Genomic DNA, 15,700 nt, shown 5'->3' with positions numbered 1-15,700 from the left:
TGCGCCCGTGTGGTGCTCAGCAGCTCATCCCCCTCAGCCCCCCCGCTGCCCCCGAGGTGCTGAGCCAGACCCGCAGCGGTGCTCCGCGGGGAGCTCAGCGGTGCTGAGCCAGGATGCAGCCCATCAATCTCGGCTCCGGGCAGGATGCTGAGCCGGGAGAATTCCCCATCGCCGAACGCACTGGCAGTCAGCGGGCGGCTGGTGCTGGGCTCAGCTCAGAGAGGCGCCGGGAGTGTGCGGTGCTCATGGGGGGGGGGGGGGGGGGGGGGGCAGTGACAGGGCTGACCCAGCTGGAGCGAGGGGCACCTGCCTTTGTGCCGCCCGACACTGCAGGGCCACTGGGCTTGGCTGGGTTTGGGGACCAGCAGCTGGGCTGGTGCTGGGGTGGGGACCAGGGACACCGGGCGTGGGGTGCAGTGGAGAGGCACGGGGAAGCCCTGCTCCAGCCCTGCTCGGGGAAGGTGCCGGAGCTCCCAGCCGTCACGGTCGTGCTGCGGCCAGGTGAGATCGTGCAGGAGCTGCCCGGGGCATTCGTGCATCGAGGCACATCCCCAGTGCCCGGCTGCAGGCGCTGCGGCTGCTGCTCTGCTTCGTGCAGCGGAGGCAGGGCAGGAGGGATCTGCCAGGGCTGCCTGTCCCTGCCTGCAGCCTGCCCGTGCTGCAGCACCTCCGCCCGGGCCAGCCGCAGCCGCCGGGGCGGCAAAGCGAAGGACAACGGTGACTAAGGCAAGGGGAGGCGTGCGCAGGCCAGGGGCAAAGCGCGCAGCACTTGACATTTCTGTGCGATTGCGGGCTCCTGCGAACAGCCCAGCAAGTTCAACCACAAATTACTGCTGCTTGTGTCTAACGCAGCGGCCACCCCCCGCGCCTGGCAGGAGCTGGGATTAACCGCAGGGTCCCCCGGCACTCCCGAGCGGTGCCGCCACCCCTGTGAAGGGCTGTGCCACAGGTCCCCTCCTCGCCGTGCCAGGCTGATCCGCCGTTCTGCCCGACCCCCATGCCCACCTCCTCCCCGGCCCACGGGCGCGGTGGGGCTCTGCGCGGCCCCCGGTAGTGCCGCCATGGGCAGCGGTGCAGCACGGGGCTGCTCAGCCTTGCCCTAAGAAGAGCCCATGCATCCGGACCGGTGGTAGCCGCTTTTATTTACACAAAGGGATCACATGCTGAACAAGGAATCTAGTGCCACTAAAGTACCCGTAACAGCAGGATTCTGTGCTTTATTCACAGGACAAGGTATCGGTACAACATTTTTCATAGACTTCTTTTTCAAGCAGATACATCTCACTGTCCTCATGGTTACACACTGCGCTTACGTGACAAAAGGCAAAGCGGAACGCCCGGAGCTCTGCCTGCCCCAGCCCCGCGGCGGGACGTGGCCCCACAGGCACAGCCCCACGGCCGCTGCCCGCAGTCGGGGGTCTCCAGGAGCACCCGTTTGTTTTGGGACACAGAGGAGGGATGTGCTTCGGAGCAGCCTGTGCATAGGCTGCAGGACGGGGCCATGGTAGTGGCCCCAGGGATCGTGTGGCAGTGAAAGCAAATGGGACCCCACGGAGCAAGCCACAGCCCTGCTGACCTGCCGGGACGGGCAGCGCCTGCTGGGCACTCATCCCTCAGTGGCTGCGGCAGGACTCTGTGTCTTCCCCCATCTCGGATCGCCCCGGAGCATCCCGGCCTTCCAAGGGCTGGAGAAGCCCCTCGCCTGCCTCTTTCTGGGCAGGTTGGGCTGGCCTGGGGGGTCCTGGCTCCAGCCCCCTCCTCATGGAAGACTGCAGCCTCACGTCACCACAGCTCTGCTCCTGGACGCTTATTCCCACCTGAAGTCCTGCCCGACTGTTTCATAGAATTTGATATTATAAGGTCTATAAAAGTCCCGAAGCTGCTCGATCACCTCGGGGTCTATCTGCACATGAGTCCTGCCCTTGGACTTGCCCAGGCAGCGAGGCAAGCCGCTGCTCTCCGACTTTTTCAGGCAAGGAAAGCCTTTTGTTTTGTTGAAGTAGAAGTGCTTGTCCGTGATAACCCGTTTGATGCCCAGGAAGTCCTGGACTTTGCCCATCTCTCCTGCTGGGTCTGTGATCAGCCTCTCCCCGCTGACAAAGTGGATCTGGGAGAGAGGGAAGTACTGGAGCCAGCTCTCCAGGTGCACGGCGTACATCCCGATGCGGATGGCGTTCCAGGAGGTGTCCACCAGCCCCAGGCTGCGGTTGCGGAAGGACAGCCCTTCGAAGGTGGGGATGTCCGGCTTCTTGGAGAGCGTCTGCGTGTAGTCCGAGATGGCCCGGGTGACCGGGTTCCTCACCACCACGATCAGCTTCGTGTCCCGGGACATGTTGAAGATCCGCCGTGGCGCTTCCTTGGTGACGAAGTAGCTGGGGGTCTTCTCCACCGTGATCTGGCTGTCGAGCGTTCGTGGCATCAGGCTCCTGCAAGTGAAGCACAAGGCGAGGGTGAGGAAGGAGCTGGGCCAGGCACTGGGAGGTGGTGTTTGCAGCGTGGCGCTGGCGGGGTGTCCCCTCCCAGCAGGACAAGGCAGGACAAGGCAGGCACAGCTCCCTCCTGCAGCGCTGCAGCGGGACCCCAGCCATGGCTGCCTCCCAGGCCCACCACAGCCCCAGGGGACTCCCTGCGCACCGGCAGCCCCGCAGGCACGGCAGCAAGCGGAGAGGCTCAGCTCCTGGGGGGGGTGAGAGCCAGGCAGGACGGAGGGCAAGGGCACGGCCAGGCTGCTGGGGGCCTCGGGCGGCGCCGCAGCCGGGGCTGCTCCATCCCCATCAGCAGTAACGTCGTTACCAACGCAAGGAAAGCGCCAGAGCTCAGCCTGCAGCTGGGGAGGGGAGCGGCTCCTGCCACCCGCCCGGGTCACTGGCACGGATGGTCACAGCAGACAGCTCCTGCTGGAGCCTGCGCTCAGCCCTTCATCCCCCATTCCTACACCAGTTGCCATCTGCAAAATAAATTACAGTGGCTCCTTCCGGAATTACTGCAATTACATGGCGTGTCTCCTCCCTGATTGCATTACGGCGTACCCCGGCTCCCGTGCACCCTGTGCCGCCGGCACCGCGCCCGGGGCAGGGGAGGCTGCCAGCCCAGGAGTGCGCCGGTCTCCAGCACCCAGCGGTGATGGCAGGAAAGCAGCGCTGCCTGCACACAACCCTTGTGCCCAGTGACGGCAAAGGCTGCCAAGGCCGGGATGCAGGAGTGCGGTGGCTGTGTGACACCATCACCACGAGAAGGCGTGGGCAGTGACGGATGAGGCCCCGGGGTGCTGTGCTGCTCCTCTGGTGGGAGCCAGGAGCGAGGGGCTGCCCAGGGATGCAGGGGCTCGCGCCCACGGGGGTATCACCCACCCTGCCAGGGCCTGGCTCCAAGATGGGGTCCTGGGTACACCCATCTGTTTCTGGCACGGGGAGCCGGGCTGCAAGGCCAGGGAGGGAGCACCAGACCAGGGGAAAATGTAGCGTCCCTGCAGCCCAGCTTAGCGCTAATTAAATCATTTGCTTTGACATGCGAACATCCTAATCAAATAAAAACTAATGGGATGGAAAGATTTATAAATTGGTCTTGTATTACTGGAGTAAACTATCAAATCCATTGCAGGCAGATTCACAGCACTGTGGGTCTCCTGGCGGGAGCGGGCAGGGCGAGGGCAGGGAGTGCCAGCAGGCAGGACAGGGCCAGGACCCCACAGGCACCGACTGGCACCAGCACCTGTGCCGGGGAGCGGGCTGCTGCCACGACGGCTCTGGGCACGCAGGAGCCCTCCGGCAGCAGTGCCACGGCGAGCAGGGCGCCTGCCTTGTACAACCCTCCTGCCCCTCGGGGAGAGGCATGGGCTGAAGGGCACCTTCCACTGCCCTTTCGTTCACGGCTCAGGAGCATTTGTCACTTCTCCCACTCGGCAGCGCAAGCTGGTGGCTCGTGTTCGTCAAGGGGCCGATTTGGACTCAGCTGCGCAGCCGAACACAGGCTGAGAGGCACAGTCAGGCGCTGCCTGGGGACAGTTTTATGAGGAACTGTGAAAAGTGCCCCCCGGAGTGTTTCATTTTAAAGCAGCCCCTATGTTTTAACGCGAGGTGCCCACACAGAGTCCTGCCCTGCAGGGCACAGGCACCCCAGGGAGCAGGAGGGGTGTCCCCATGTCAGCCTGCACCCTGCCGGGGGCTCTTTCAAGAGGAAGGGGTGAGCTCAGCCACGTCGCTCCCCCCATGGACCCGGGGACACGCTTCAGTGCCCACCGAGCGTGTTGCGGTGGGAGGACCGGGCAGGAGGCTGCTGCCCTCCAGCCGCCCCCACACCCCGGCAGCCCCCCGGCACCGGCGGCAGCCGCTGTGTGAGCAGGGCCATCACCACCGCAGCTCGCGGGGCTCGGCGTGAGCCCCCCGCTCCCCCACAATGCACATCCCCGGACAGGGTCTGCCCCGGCTGGGCACCGCAGCGGGTGCTTGCCCCCGCAGGGGGACCCGGGCAAGGATCTGGGGAGGAGCTGGTGCAGTAGCCACTGGTACAGGCCGGGAGCCATGGATGTCTGGGTGACCCAGCGAGGCCTCGGGGCAGCAGCAGTCAGGGAAGGCAAACATCAGCAACCCTGTCTGCAGCAACTCAGCCGGAGAGAGCGAGGCACTGACTTATTCATGGGATGAACCCTGCACAACCGCCATGGCCACACCGCCTCGCTGGCGTGCTGCAACACGGGCGTTTCTGAGAGCTGCATCAGCCCGGTGGCCCAGACCAGGCACCTCCAGGGTCCCTAAAACACGGGCCACAGCCACCAGCTTCGGGGCTTGCTCTGTAGAGAGAAACTCGATGAAAGACCTAACTGGGAGGAGACACAACAGCAGCCCACAACATCCCGCGTGACAAAGGGGCCACGATGGAAGACTGGGGGCATCACAGGGGGCGGCAGCACGCACTGAGGGCGGCGGGTCCCTTGTGGACCCAGGATGCTCCCTGTGAAGGTGATGTGGGGACGAGACGAGACCGTGGTCCGGGGGACCAGATGAGCAGCTGGAAGAGACCCGTGGAGAGACACCAATGCGACGTGCCCGGAGGTCTGCGCCAGGCTGCTGGGGAGCTCCCGGGGATGATGGCCGAGGCTGGCCTCGCCCCCCGGTGCCGGCACAGGGCCACCGTCCCTGCGTGGCCCCAGAGCTGCTGCCCCATCGGCGAGGGGACAGGGGTGCCTGTCCTGGGGCGGCATGGCGGGCAGCCCGCGCACCCCCACGCGCTCTTGACCAGTTTCCTCGTTGGAAAGAGAACAAACTAATCAGTTAGCACCAATCAACAGGGATGTTTTACAGAGGTACCTGGGCACGGATTTTCCCACTGCTCCGCTTCAAACCCCATAAATCCAGCTTACGAGTCGCACTGTTTAACGACTGTCAGGAAATGCTAATGGAGCAGCAGGCACCACGGCTCTATCGCCGTATCACAAACAAGTTCCATCACAAATCAGCGCAGGACAGCTTTATAAGTGATTCACTATGACAATATATTGGTGAAGAATCATAAAACTGCTGTTTCATTAATGGCTCATCTTCAGGCTTGTTAGACTTTCATTACGTGAGCTATTAGGTCCCTGTATTCAAAACCCGAAATTACAGGTTCTAATCCATTATGAAAAACACAAAATCTCTGCATAGTAAATTACTGAAATGAGACAAGAGATTTTTTTTTTTTAAATGGACTCCCAGTGTTTGCTGCTCCTGAACAACAGAGACTGCTGAGACAACAAAACACAACCCGAATAGATAAATAAATCACCAGTGAAACCATGCAAGGGGGAGAAATGTCATCCAGGCATTCATCTTTACGTTAACGGCGGGATCCCCAGGGCTGCAAGAGTGGGGAAACGCATCGCAAACTTAATTACAGTTGACTTTAAAATGATATTTTTCGACTTCTGCATTCACAGAGTTATTTGCATACAAATAGGATGTCACATAGTTTTAAGCCCAAGGCTCCCGTGTTCAGGTGGGAAGGCTCTCGGTAGCCGACTTGTGGTGCTGCGTGGCCAGGGCTCAGGCAGGAGCCGCTCCTGGGACCTGCCCTGGGCACCTGCGGCTGTGCTAAAGCTCCCTGGCCGGCCTTGGCACCGGCTCCCGGTGCACGCTGCACGAGCCGCTGCCAGAGCTGACACCAGCACGGTGACAGCGACGGACCAGTGACACTGGTGGGGAGGGATGGTTGGAGCACTCGCGGGGTGCTGAGTGGAGGCACCAAACCTGCCGTTCTTGGGAGAGCTGCTGGGTGCCAAGGGACAGTCAGTGGCCCCCTCCTCCTGCACCAGGGACGAGGACAGTGCCACTGGGAGAGGGACAGCGTGGCTGCCCTCGTGACCTTGCTAGATAATGGGACCCCCCATGATGGTGGAGCTGGGGGTCGCCTCTGCCACAGGAGGGGCGGGGGGTGGCTCCAGCATGGTCAGGCTGGAGAAACACCGAGGCTTTCTCCACCCGGCAGCGGTGCACAAGCCACCCGCACCGTAACCTGGTGATGGGAATGTGCGACGCAGCAGAAACGGAGGAGGTCAAAAACGCTGATGCTGAGCGAATAGCAGGGCAGCTCCGCACAGAAATCATCAGGGACGCAGCGGAGCAAACTCCACTCTGGCCTTGCAGCAACGCCGTGGGCTGGAGCGCGGAGCAGCCTGTCCCTCCCCTGCACCCAGTCCCTCCGGCTGCGTGGGAGAGAAGAACCACGAGGGACGGTGACGGACGTGCCCAGCGCCGGCCCAGCCCTGCTGCCCTCTGCGGAGGATGCTGAGCTTTGCCCCAGCCCCAGCTCCCTGCCCGGGCGCCCTCTCTGCTACCCACATCCCTGCAGCGGCAAGACCTCGGCCCGCAGAGCATCGCTCCAGGGGGGTGCAGGACGGGTCCCCTCCAAGGGGGGACAAACCTCGGCGAGAGGCGTCGGAAGCTCTTCCAGCAGCAAGGGTGGGACGCGGCCCACCCCCATTCCCTGCAGGCGCCGCTCAGCAGCCACAGGCTTTTCGCTTCATTTGTTTTTCATTGCTCTTGCCAAAAGGCCGATGCTCTGACCAAGAGAGGCATTTAATGATCAGGGGAATCACAGCTCCCCCCAGGACAGCCCATCAGGTGGGGGCTGCAGGCAATGGTGCCCCCACAAACACTGCCCTGGTGCTGGGGGCTCCCACACAGCAGGACCTGCTGGGTGTACTGGGGGGGAGCGGGAGGCATCCCCAGCAGCAGCCAGATCCCCCGCTCAACGCATTACTCTGGCTGGAGAGACAGCATTAATTCCTCTTGAATTAGAGATTATTTTCATTACAGTCACTCAGTTCTTAAAGTCCTTTCGTGCCACTTGACACGGGCATTAATGCTCCCTTCCAACCTGCAGACTTAGAGGTTGCATTTGCCCACGTTACTGGAGAGGGGACACAGGTGGGGTATAGCCAGTCGCTGGCACAGCCGCAGAACAGCTGCTGTCCCCTGACGTGGCCGAGCCAGCGTCACTATGTCCCACGGTACCTTGGAGCTGGTGTGTCCCTGGGCAGCCCCCACGGCTGTGGGGCGGCAAGCAGCAGAGAGCCCAGCTCTGGCTGCGGCTGTGCTGGTGCGAAGGCAGCGCCTCGCCCTGAAGGAGTTAACTTCTCACCAGTACCTTTCCTAGACCTGAATTATTAATTTGCCTATAATCTGCCTTTGGGCACCCCGCGGCCCCTACAACACTCCCACATTAAAGAAACATGTGCTCCCTCACTGGCTGCGCTGCTTTGATGTCGAACATGCGTGAAACACTCTTCCAGGGAGGAATTTGTACAAAAACTCATCAGACGATTGAGATATTGCAGATAAGCATGTGTGGGGAGAGCGCCCATCCGATAATCCCGTTACAACACCGGCCCCTCCATCCAGCTTGCGCCCTGGGTAAATATTTGCCTGCTGCAGCTCGCTCCGCACGAGGATGTGGCACGCGCATGCCGGGCTCTCCTCGGAGGCTAGAGACTGACGTGTGCGTAATCCTGGACTCCAACCACTCATTGGCATAAAAACAAGCTGTTTAATTTGGCAAAAACCCCAAGCACTGGCTCTTGTGACGAGGGTTGTGCCCCTTCCCTCTTCCAGCTGACGTCGCAGGCTCAGCGGCTGCATCCGGGGTGCTGCCCGTGCGCAGGCAGGGAGAAGGGGGCCCCCCAGGCTGGGAGCCAAAATCCTCCATCAGGAGCGAGCACCCGCTCGCTGCCCTCATGGCAGGGCCGGACCGGCTGGGGTCACAGGGTGGTGGGGCAGCAGCAAGGGTCACTGCTCCGTGCGGCACCAGGGAGCGGGGAGAAGGGTGGGCTGCGAGCGCAGCTCCGGCTGCAGCTTGATCCGTCGGAGACAAGCACAGAAACTCTTCCGAGTGCGCAGACTGGCATCGGGATGGTCCCACGGGACCACTCCGCCTTGACCTGACAGCAGGCCCCCTCCCCACACCACAGCCCCAAGCTCCGTGCCAAGGGCGCTGTGCCATGCCGTGCCACGCTGTGCCGCACTGCGGGTGCACACAGCTGACGGCCACCACCGGCTCTCGCCGGGTGGCCCAGCGCTGCGGGGCTCAGCAGGACTGCGGATGGCATCAGTAGATGAAAGCTCAAGCTACACGGAGGTTTAAGCAAAACTGGGCCAAGCATGTGAGAAACCGAGGTGTGAGGGAGATAAAAAGCTCTCCCCGGCTGAGTGACATTGCAGCGGACGTCGAGGACACAGGGACACCCTGGCCAAGAGCTGCACAGCTGGCGCTTCGCAGTGAGAGACCCCTGCGAGGGGTGCACGGGGCAAACAGGAATCCCCCAGCGCCGCTGCCGCATCCCCTCCGCGGTCCCACTAAGCCCGGTGGCACCACAGTAACGGGGCGGGGGGGGGCTGGCCCCGGGAACAGAGCTGGCCCCGGGAGCAGAGCCCCCACGATGCTGCACAGGACGGACCCGCTGCATCCCCCCAGCCCGCACGGCTCCAGAGGTGCACAGCACCCGCCCCGGGAAATACCGCCCGGAGGGACCATGTCCCAGGCAGCGGCTGGCCAGGCCCCACGTCCCCACTGCCACCGCCCCACACTAAGGCACCCTCGGATTTAATGATGGATCAGCTGCCTTTAATAAATGTTTATGTTCAAAGAATTTACACCAGTGCTCACAGACAGCTAATGAGGGACATTTCAATGCATAAAGGCAGTGTGAACACAGTAATTAACTTTGTTGCTGATTCATTTTTAATCATTTAAATACTCCAGAGATTTGCCGTGTCCTTTAAGTCAACAAAATCTTTTCCAAAGGGCACGCTGCCGACGCCCTTCATGCACACCAGCCGATGGTAACACCCACCTCCCTAAATAACCGTCCAGCAAAGCCCAAGACCAGCGCCAAGGGGAGCGTGGCCGGGAAGTGGCGGGAGGCGAGGGCTTCCCCGCACGGCGCTCGCAGAGCCCAGCTCACCAGCCCTGCTGCTGGGTCGGGGCACACAGACCCCAGTGAGCACACGCACCCCAGCCTGCATGAGCCCAGCGGTGGGGTGAGGCCCTGTGGCTCACGGAGAAAGGTTGGGGTCTCCCCATCTCCCATTTCCAAGGCAACTCCTTCCATAGGTGAAACTTTAAAAATTAATATTCGTTTTTAAAACCACCTAATGTGCCCCAGCTGCTGCAGTGATTCCCTAATCGAAAGCTGGTGGCAGAGATATGGTGCCCACTTGGTGACCTTCAGCACTCAGGAGTGCGCAAAGGGATGGGACAACGTGCCGGCACCAAGAACAAACCACACGGAGCCAGCGGCGGGTCCCACGGACCCCACGTCACACGCCAGTGCTGACAAAGGGCGACTCCAGCCACATCTAACGCGCCTGCTGCCAGGGACACCCCCGGGACACGGTCATCGTGCAGAGGGTGCAGGGCTGCAGACACCCAAAAGGGCCGGGCGCTGCCGGCCGCTGGCCCCGGGAGCCTGCTCTGCCCCCGCTCCCTGCCCGGGGCAGCGGGCAGCACACGCGCCCCTCGAGCGCACACCGTGCGCAGATACCACGGCAGCACTGGACGGACCCCCAAGGTCACCAGGAACCGGCGTCCCTCTCTCGCCGGCTGCACGGAGCACCCACGGCCACGCCAGGTTACGAGACGGAGCTCGCGCTACCCAAGCGAAGGTTAGAACAAACGGCAGCGTTTACAACAAGGTCACGGAAGACAGAGCAAGAACACACATCTCTGACACCGAAGGCTTGGCACCTTGCGTGGATTTACCTCCCTGCGCTTCTCCCAGCACCTTGGCGAGGGAAGCCCGCCCAGGGCCCGAGCAAGGGTCTCAGCAGCACCCAGGCCCACCCAGAGAGGGCAGGGCAGGACCGCTGCCCGCAGGCGGGCACGGGCAAGGCAGCGACCAGGGAACACGCTGCTGCAGGGCAGCTGCTCGCACACGAGTCTCTGCTGGAGGTGTCGTACCCGTTCCTGAGAGCCAGGGCACTCTCTGAAGCCAAGGAAATTTCAAAGCATCCTTGAAGCTCGCTGCCTTCCTCTCTTCTTACTAATTAACTTGAGCAAAATGCACTGTCAGTCAAGCCCACAAAACAGTCCACGTCGTTGGGCAAAGCCTAATGGGCTCCCATTTGTGCGGGAGCCAACCCGGCCATTAGCAGAGAGCAATTAGCAAGGCGGAGTGCCGGAGCCGGGTTTGCACGTCCCTCCTCTCACGGGGGGACAGCACAGCGATGCTCCCCGGCTGGCGGGGTCTGCTCCCCCGGGGCAGCCATGGCACCCACCGCTCAGCAGCCGGTGGCGCACCTCGTGCTGCCGCAGCCCACCAGCAGCCCGAAAGCAAGGGCAGGGCGGGGGGCACAGGGCAGAGCCCCGGCAGCGTGGATGCCCCCAGGGACCTGTGGCACTGGCGCGTGGGGAAGCCCAGACTTGGCCCAAGCGCCGTCCCTGGGACAGGACTCGGGCAGGCGGATCCGTGCAGGAGCCAGCGGGGGCTCTCCTGGCCTGGCTCTTGCAGGCAGAGGTGCAACAGAGCCTGCCGGGCAGGAGCTGGGCTCAGCCTGCCGCTGGAGCTGCTTGGAGAAGTCACCCTCTGTGAAAATAATGCTGGAGCATCTGACAGGGTTACTCAGGAATCCTAGGGAGGAAAACTGCACCCGAGATGCTGTAATTAGAGTCACTACTCAAAGTTAACTGCAAATTAAACGACACTGTCTTCCCTGTGTTCTGGAAAATATTGAAGGTTATTGGCACACACTACCTGCAGCAGGAAAAAACCTCTATATTGAACGTTTAGTCCAGGATTGGTAATGAATCGATATTCCCCAGTAGCTGGCTGTTTGGTTTCACTTGTCTTAAAACAGATCTTGCTAAAAATACCTTTCCTGTAGTGTAGCTGTAGCTAATGAGGTGGATTAGAGGCTGATGGGAACTGGAAACGGCATGGGTTTTGGGTCTGAAGTCGGTGAGCAGGCAGCTCCTGGGCGGTGGTCTGGTGCGGGGGAAGGCAGAGGGGTCCGGCTCAGCCCAGCGTGCCGTCTGCCAGAGCAGAGGGAGCCAAGGCTGCCCCGGGCGATGGCAGGAGCTAAGACAGGAGGCACCATGAAAACAGCAGCTGTGAGCAAGCATGACATGTGGAGCGGCAAGGACAGGCGGATCAGGAGATGTCCCCTCCCGCTGGTTCTGCCACCTCCGCGTCAGACCAACTCCAGGGCAGGGGAAAATGTGGAAAAACAGGAACTGATGTTTTCGGAGCATCAGAGGGGGTCGGCTCTCACGGTGCTCTCAACGCATCGAAGACCTACTCAGTTCCACTACTCAGCTCCCCATCTGGGCACGAACCGGGAAGGATGGAGCTGCACCAGGCACTCGGCTGTCGCAGCAGACAGGGGCTCCTGCAGGCAAGGTCTCTGCTCACGGCAGGGAAAGACTTTGTCTTTGCAAGGGGTCTGTGCTCCGGGCTGCCTGCAGAGCCCCACCGCACCGCAGCGCCCCTCAAGCACAGGAGCATCACCTCTCCCCGGCTGGGGACGGCCTCTGGCCAGGCTAGGAGCAGGGTCCCAGCCCTGGGGTCCCGGCAGGGCAGCCCGTCACAGCCAGCGTTCGTGGCACCAGCTCTGCCCCTCCCCGGGACACGGCCGTCAGCAAGACCCTGCTCTCCTGCTCCTCGGCCTCTGGGCACAGCGACACTGCTCATCACACTGCGGGTTAGACCTGCTCCACGTTTAATTGCTCCGCTTGCAAGGAGGAAAATCAATTCCACGTTTTATGCATTAGCAGCCTCTGTGCTTAACTTTTGGCACATTTGTGAGGTTTAAAAAAAAAAAAAAAAAAGGTAATAAAACCAGGGAAGTGTCGTTTAATTGTTTTAGCTGAACTAATTTGGAGGCTCCGCTGCTCCAGCATGATCTCTCCATCGATCTGGACGCAAAGCCAGGCACCAGGCAGCACGCTGCTCACCTGGCTGCGCTCCCACCGCTGCCCCCGCCTCGCTCAGCAGCTGCCCATCGCCACTGTCACAGGCTGTGTCCCTCCCAGTCGCAGACAAGTCCCTTCACACGGAGGATCCCAGGCCAAACCACGGCTCAGGGTGGGAGGTCGGCTGCTGGGGCTCACTGCCTCAGCCCCGCGGTGCTGAGGTGTGTGCGGGAGGGGGTGACGGCTCCCACCTCCTGGACCAGCACCACGCTGGGTGCCCGCAGGTGCCCTTACACACCCCAGGCGGGGTCTGCCCCACGGCACAGCCCCTTCCCGTCATTCAGACGGGTGTTGGCAAATGCTGCCCTGGCTGGGGTCTGCAGCCCCAGCTGTCCTGCAAGGAGCCACGAGCGCTTCTGCAGGAGCAGTGCCACGAGGTTCGGTCCTGCATGGCTGGCGGGGCTCCTGGCCCTGGACTCCCTGCACCGCCCCTGCACACGGGAAGCACAAGAGCCCGGAGCGCTCGCAGGGCCAAGTACTATGGTGGGGGGACCCCAGCTCAGGACTTGGGGGGCCACTTCCCGGCCAGGCGCTGAGCACACACGCAGGTCCCCTCTGAACGAGGGGCTCAGCCAGGACCCATGTCCTGCTCCACCGCCCGTCCTGCTGCTCTGGATGCCCCTTAGACACCGCACTGCTGCTCCCACCCTTACTTGCCTGGATTGTGGGGCTGCTCCCAGCTGTTCACTTTTGGGCGATGCAGGACGGATGACAACGTCTGATGTCAGGGGAGGGGGCGCGAGGGAATGACACAGACCTGCCGAGGGGCAAGAGCAGGCAAAGGACACGGCTGCAGCTACTCTCCAAAGGGCATGAGGAACTGGGCATGCTGCAGGACAGCCTTCGGAGAGGGAAACAGCTTCCAGCGAGCTCCACCCGTACCTGTCCTGGCTCTCCCATCACCTACCACCAGTACCGCTGCAGAAGGAGCGGAACATTCCCAGCTGCAGGGTCTGCTGTGACCCCAGAACAACGCAGGACAGCATACCTGCCTGCAGCTGCAGACAGCCCTCCCCGTGCAGTGCCTGAGCCGCCTCCTCGGGCACGGACCCCAGCGACAAGGGCTGCAGCACCAGCCCAGTGCCTGGCAGGCAGGTGCTGCTCAGAGCAGGTCTGGCCCGCTCACGGGCAGAAACCGGCATCCCCCTGCACAGGCACGACTCGCGCCTGGCCAGCAAGGAGACAAACCAGGCCCCCAGCAGAGCTGGGAGTGAGCACCATGTCACGGTGCCTCCTCACCTGCTGGTGAGCACCATCCTGCTCTGGGACAGGGGACATCTCCTCTGGGAAACTGCTGCTGAGACGCAGGGGTGAGCGAGCTCAGTGTGCAGCCCCACGGGCTGGCTCCCACCACCCACCATGATGCTCCGACCGCTGACCACGCCAGACCAAGCCCTCCTCTGCCTCTTGAGGCTTATGCCCAGCAGAAGCACCGCAGCCCTGCCTAAGGGCAGCCCAGAGCTCTTGCAGTGCTGTACAACGGCGCAGCAAACAACCACCAGTACACCCGGTCAGGCACCGCGGGGAGCTGGGGGTGAACCACCTGCAGCACCGAGCACGGGGCCACGGGCAGGGGACGAGCCCACAGGCACAGGGACCCGCATCCCCAGCTCCTCACAAGAGCCTTTACTGACATTAAAATCCCGCCGTCTCCTGACGGAGATGCACTTGCTGTTCTCCACAAATTGCTCTCCGACAGACCTGCACTTGTCCAAGTTCAGAGGGACACAATGGTGGGGGACAGGGGCTGCCCCTCTCACAGAGCCAGAGATAAAACCTGATGGCGGAGGGGTGCTGTGGCCCACGGAGCGGGGCTGCAGGGAGGGCAGCCGCCCATCCCGTGGGCCAGTCGTCCACCCGTGTTCTGGAGGCCCCTTCGCACAGGCGAGCGTTTCCTCAGACGGGACGGGGAGCCCATCACCGTGGCGGCTCCAGGGCTCGCTGCCGGCAGCGCTGGGGCTCGGGGGGCCGCAGCCCGGCCGTGGGCTCCAGCAGCCGCGTTCCCACGGCGGAGGGGAAGGAGCCGCGCAGGGCTGGGGCGCGGCCGGAGCCTGCCCGGTCCTGCGGGAGGAGGAGGAGGAGGAGGAGGAGGCGAGAAAACTCCCCGAGCGCGGCCCGGCGACAGCCTCCGCCGGCTGCTCACGGCCGCCCGCCCCGCCGGGGGCTCTGCCGACGCGCCGAGGGAGGCGGCGACACCCGCGGGCGCGGACCCGCGACCGAGAGCGCCGGGAGGGGAGGGGGGCCCGGGGGGTGCGAGCGGGGGGTGTCCCTCACCTGTACCACTCCAGCCCACGGTCGTAGTTCCTGTCGAAGAAGTGGGGCTCGGTGCCCAGGGCGCGCACGTCGGGGTGCACCCGGATGAACTCCAGCACGGCGCGGGTGCCGCCCTTCTTGACGCCCACCACGATGGCCTGCGGCAGGCGCTTGGCCCCCGGGCGGGACGGCCCCGGGGGGCTGCCGGGCGGCGGGGCGGGGGGCTCCCGCGGGCGGCGGGCGGGCGCGGCGCTGGCCGGGGGCTCGGCGGGGGGCGGCCGCCCGCACGGCCGCGACTTCTGCAGAAGTTTCTTGGCGGCGGCGGCGCTGCGGGCGGGCGGGCAGCGGGCGCGGGGGGCGGCGGGGCCGCCGCAGCAGCAGAGGAGGCTGTAGCAGAGGTAGGAGCAGGAGAGCGACAGCGTGAAGAGGACGAGGACCCTCCGCGCCAGCCGCCGGGACGGAGCCGGAGCCGCAGCCGGGGCCCGCCCGCTCGGCGCCCTATGCGCCATGGCTCCATGGGGCCGCGCCGCCGGGCATGGCGCGGCCCGGCCCGGCGCGCCGCTGCCCCCGGGGCCCCGCGGCGGCGGCGGCGCCCCGCTCCCTGCGCGGCCGCTCCGGCATGTCCCGCGGCTACGCGGCGGCGCGGCCGGGCCGCCCCGGGGGGCTGCGCCCACCGCCCCGGCCCCTGCGCGCCCGCGGCCCCGCCGCCGCGGCTCCCATCCCCGGCAGACGCGGCTCGGCTCGGCGCGGCGCGGCGCTCGGACGGCAGCGGCTCCGGCTCTCGCCTCCGCGGGAAGTGCCGGGGCAGAGGCGGCTGCGCTGCTATTTAAGGGGCCGCCTGACGTCAGCTCCTCCCGGAGCCCCCGCGATCGCTCGGCGGCCGCAGCCTCCCCCGGGCCGAGCCGGCGGCACCGCCGCGCAAAGCCCTCCCGCCCGGGACGGGGCTGGGGCTGGCCCCGCTCCCCCGCCGAGCCCGGCCCCCGCCGGCTCTGCCCTGCCCGGTGCG

The 15,700-nt window shown here is 63.9% G+C and overlaps 1 protein-coding gene across 1 annotated transcript; it reads right to left on the bottom strand.

Annotated features, from left to right (window-relative positions):
- Positions 1 to 1,807: 1,807 nt before the first annotated feature.
- HS3ST2 (heparan sulfate-glucosamine 3-sulfotransferase 2) lies at positions 1,808 to 15,203 on the bottom strand. Its single transcript, XM_086473056.1, has 2 exons — positions 14,716 to 15,203; positions 1,808 to 2,426 (listed from the first exon to the last, which is right to left on the bottom strand). Exons 1-2 carry the CDS (start codon positions 15,201 to 15,203, stop codon positions 1,808 to 1,810), a joined length of 1,107 nt encoding a protein of 368 aa, XP_086329182.1.
- Positions 15,204 to 15,700: the final 497 nt, after the last annotated feature.

This window comes from Leptosomus discolor, chromosome 14 (assembly GCF_034619465.1).
Source record: "Leptosomus discolor isolate bLepDis1 chromosome 14, bLepDis1.hap2, whole genome shotgun sequence".
NCBI classification, from domain to species: domain Eukaryota; kingdom Metazoa; phylum Chordata; class Aves; order Leptosomiformes; family Leptosomidae; genus Leptosomus; species Leptosomus discolor.
This window is presented reverse-complemented; position numbering and strand designations above follow the sequence as displayed.

What these genes read in the sequence shown, in the direction of transcription:
- HS3ST2 (XM_086473056.1), bottom strand. Translation starts at nt 15,203, where the DNA reads ATGGCGCATAGGGCGCCGAGCGGGCGGGCCCCGGCTGCGGCTCCGGCT. An exon ending in CGTGGGCTGGAGTGGTACAG is followed by an intron (nt 2,427 to 14,715) that starts GTGAGGGACACC and finishes CTTCACTTGCAG; the next exon opens with GAGCCTGATGCCACGAACGC.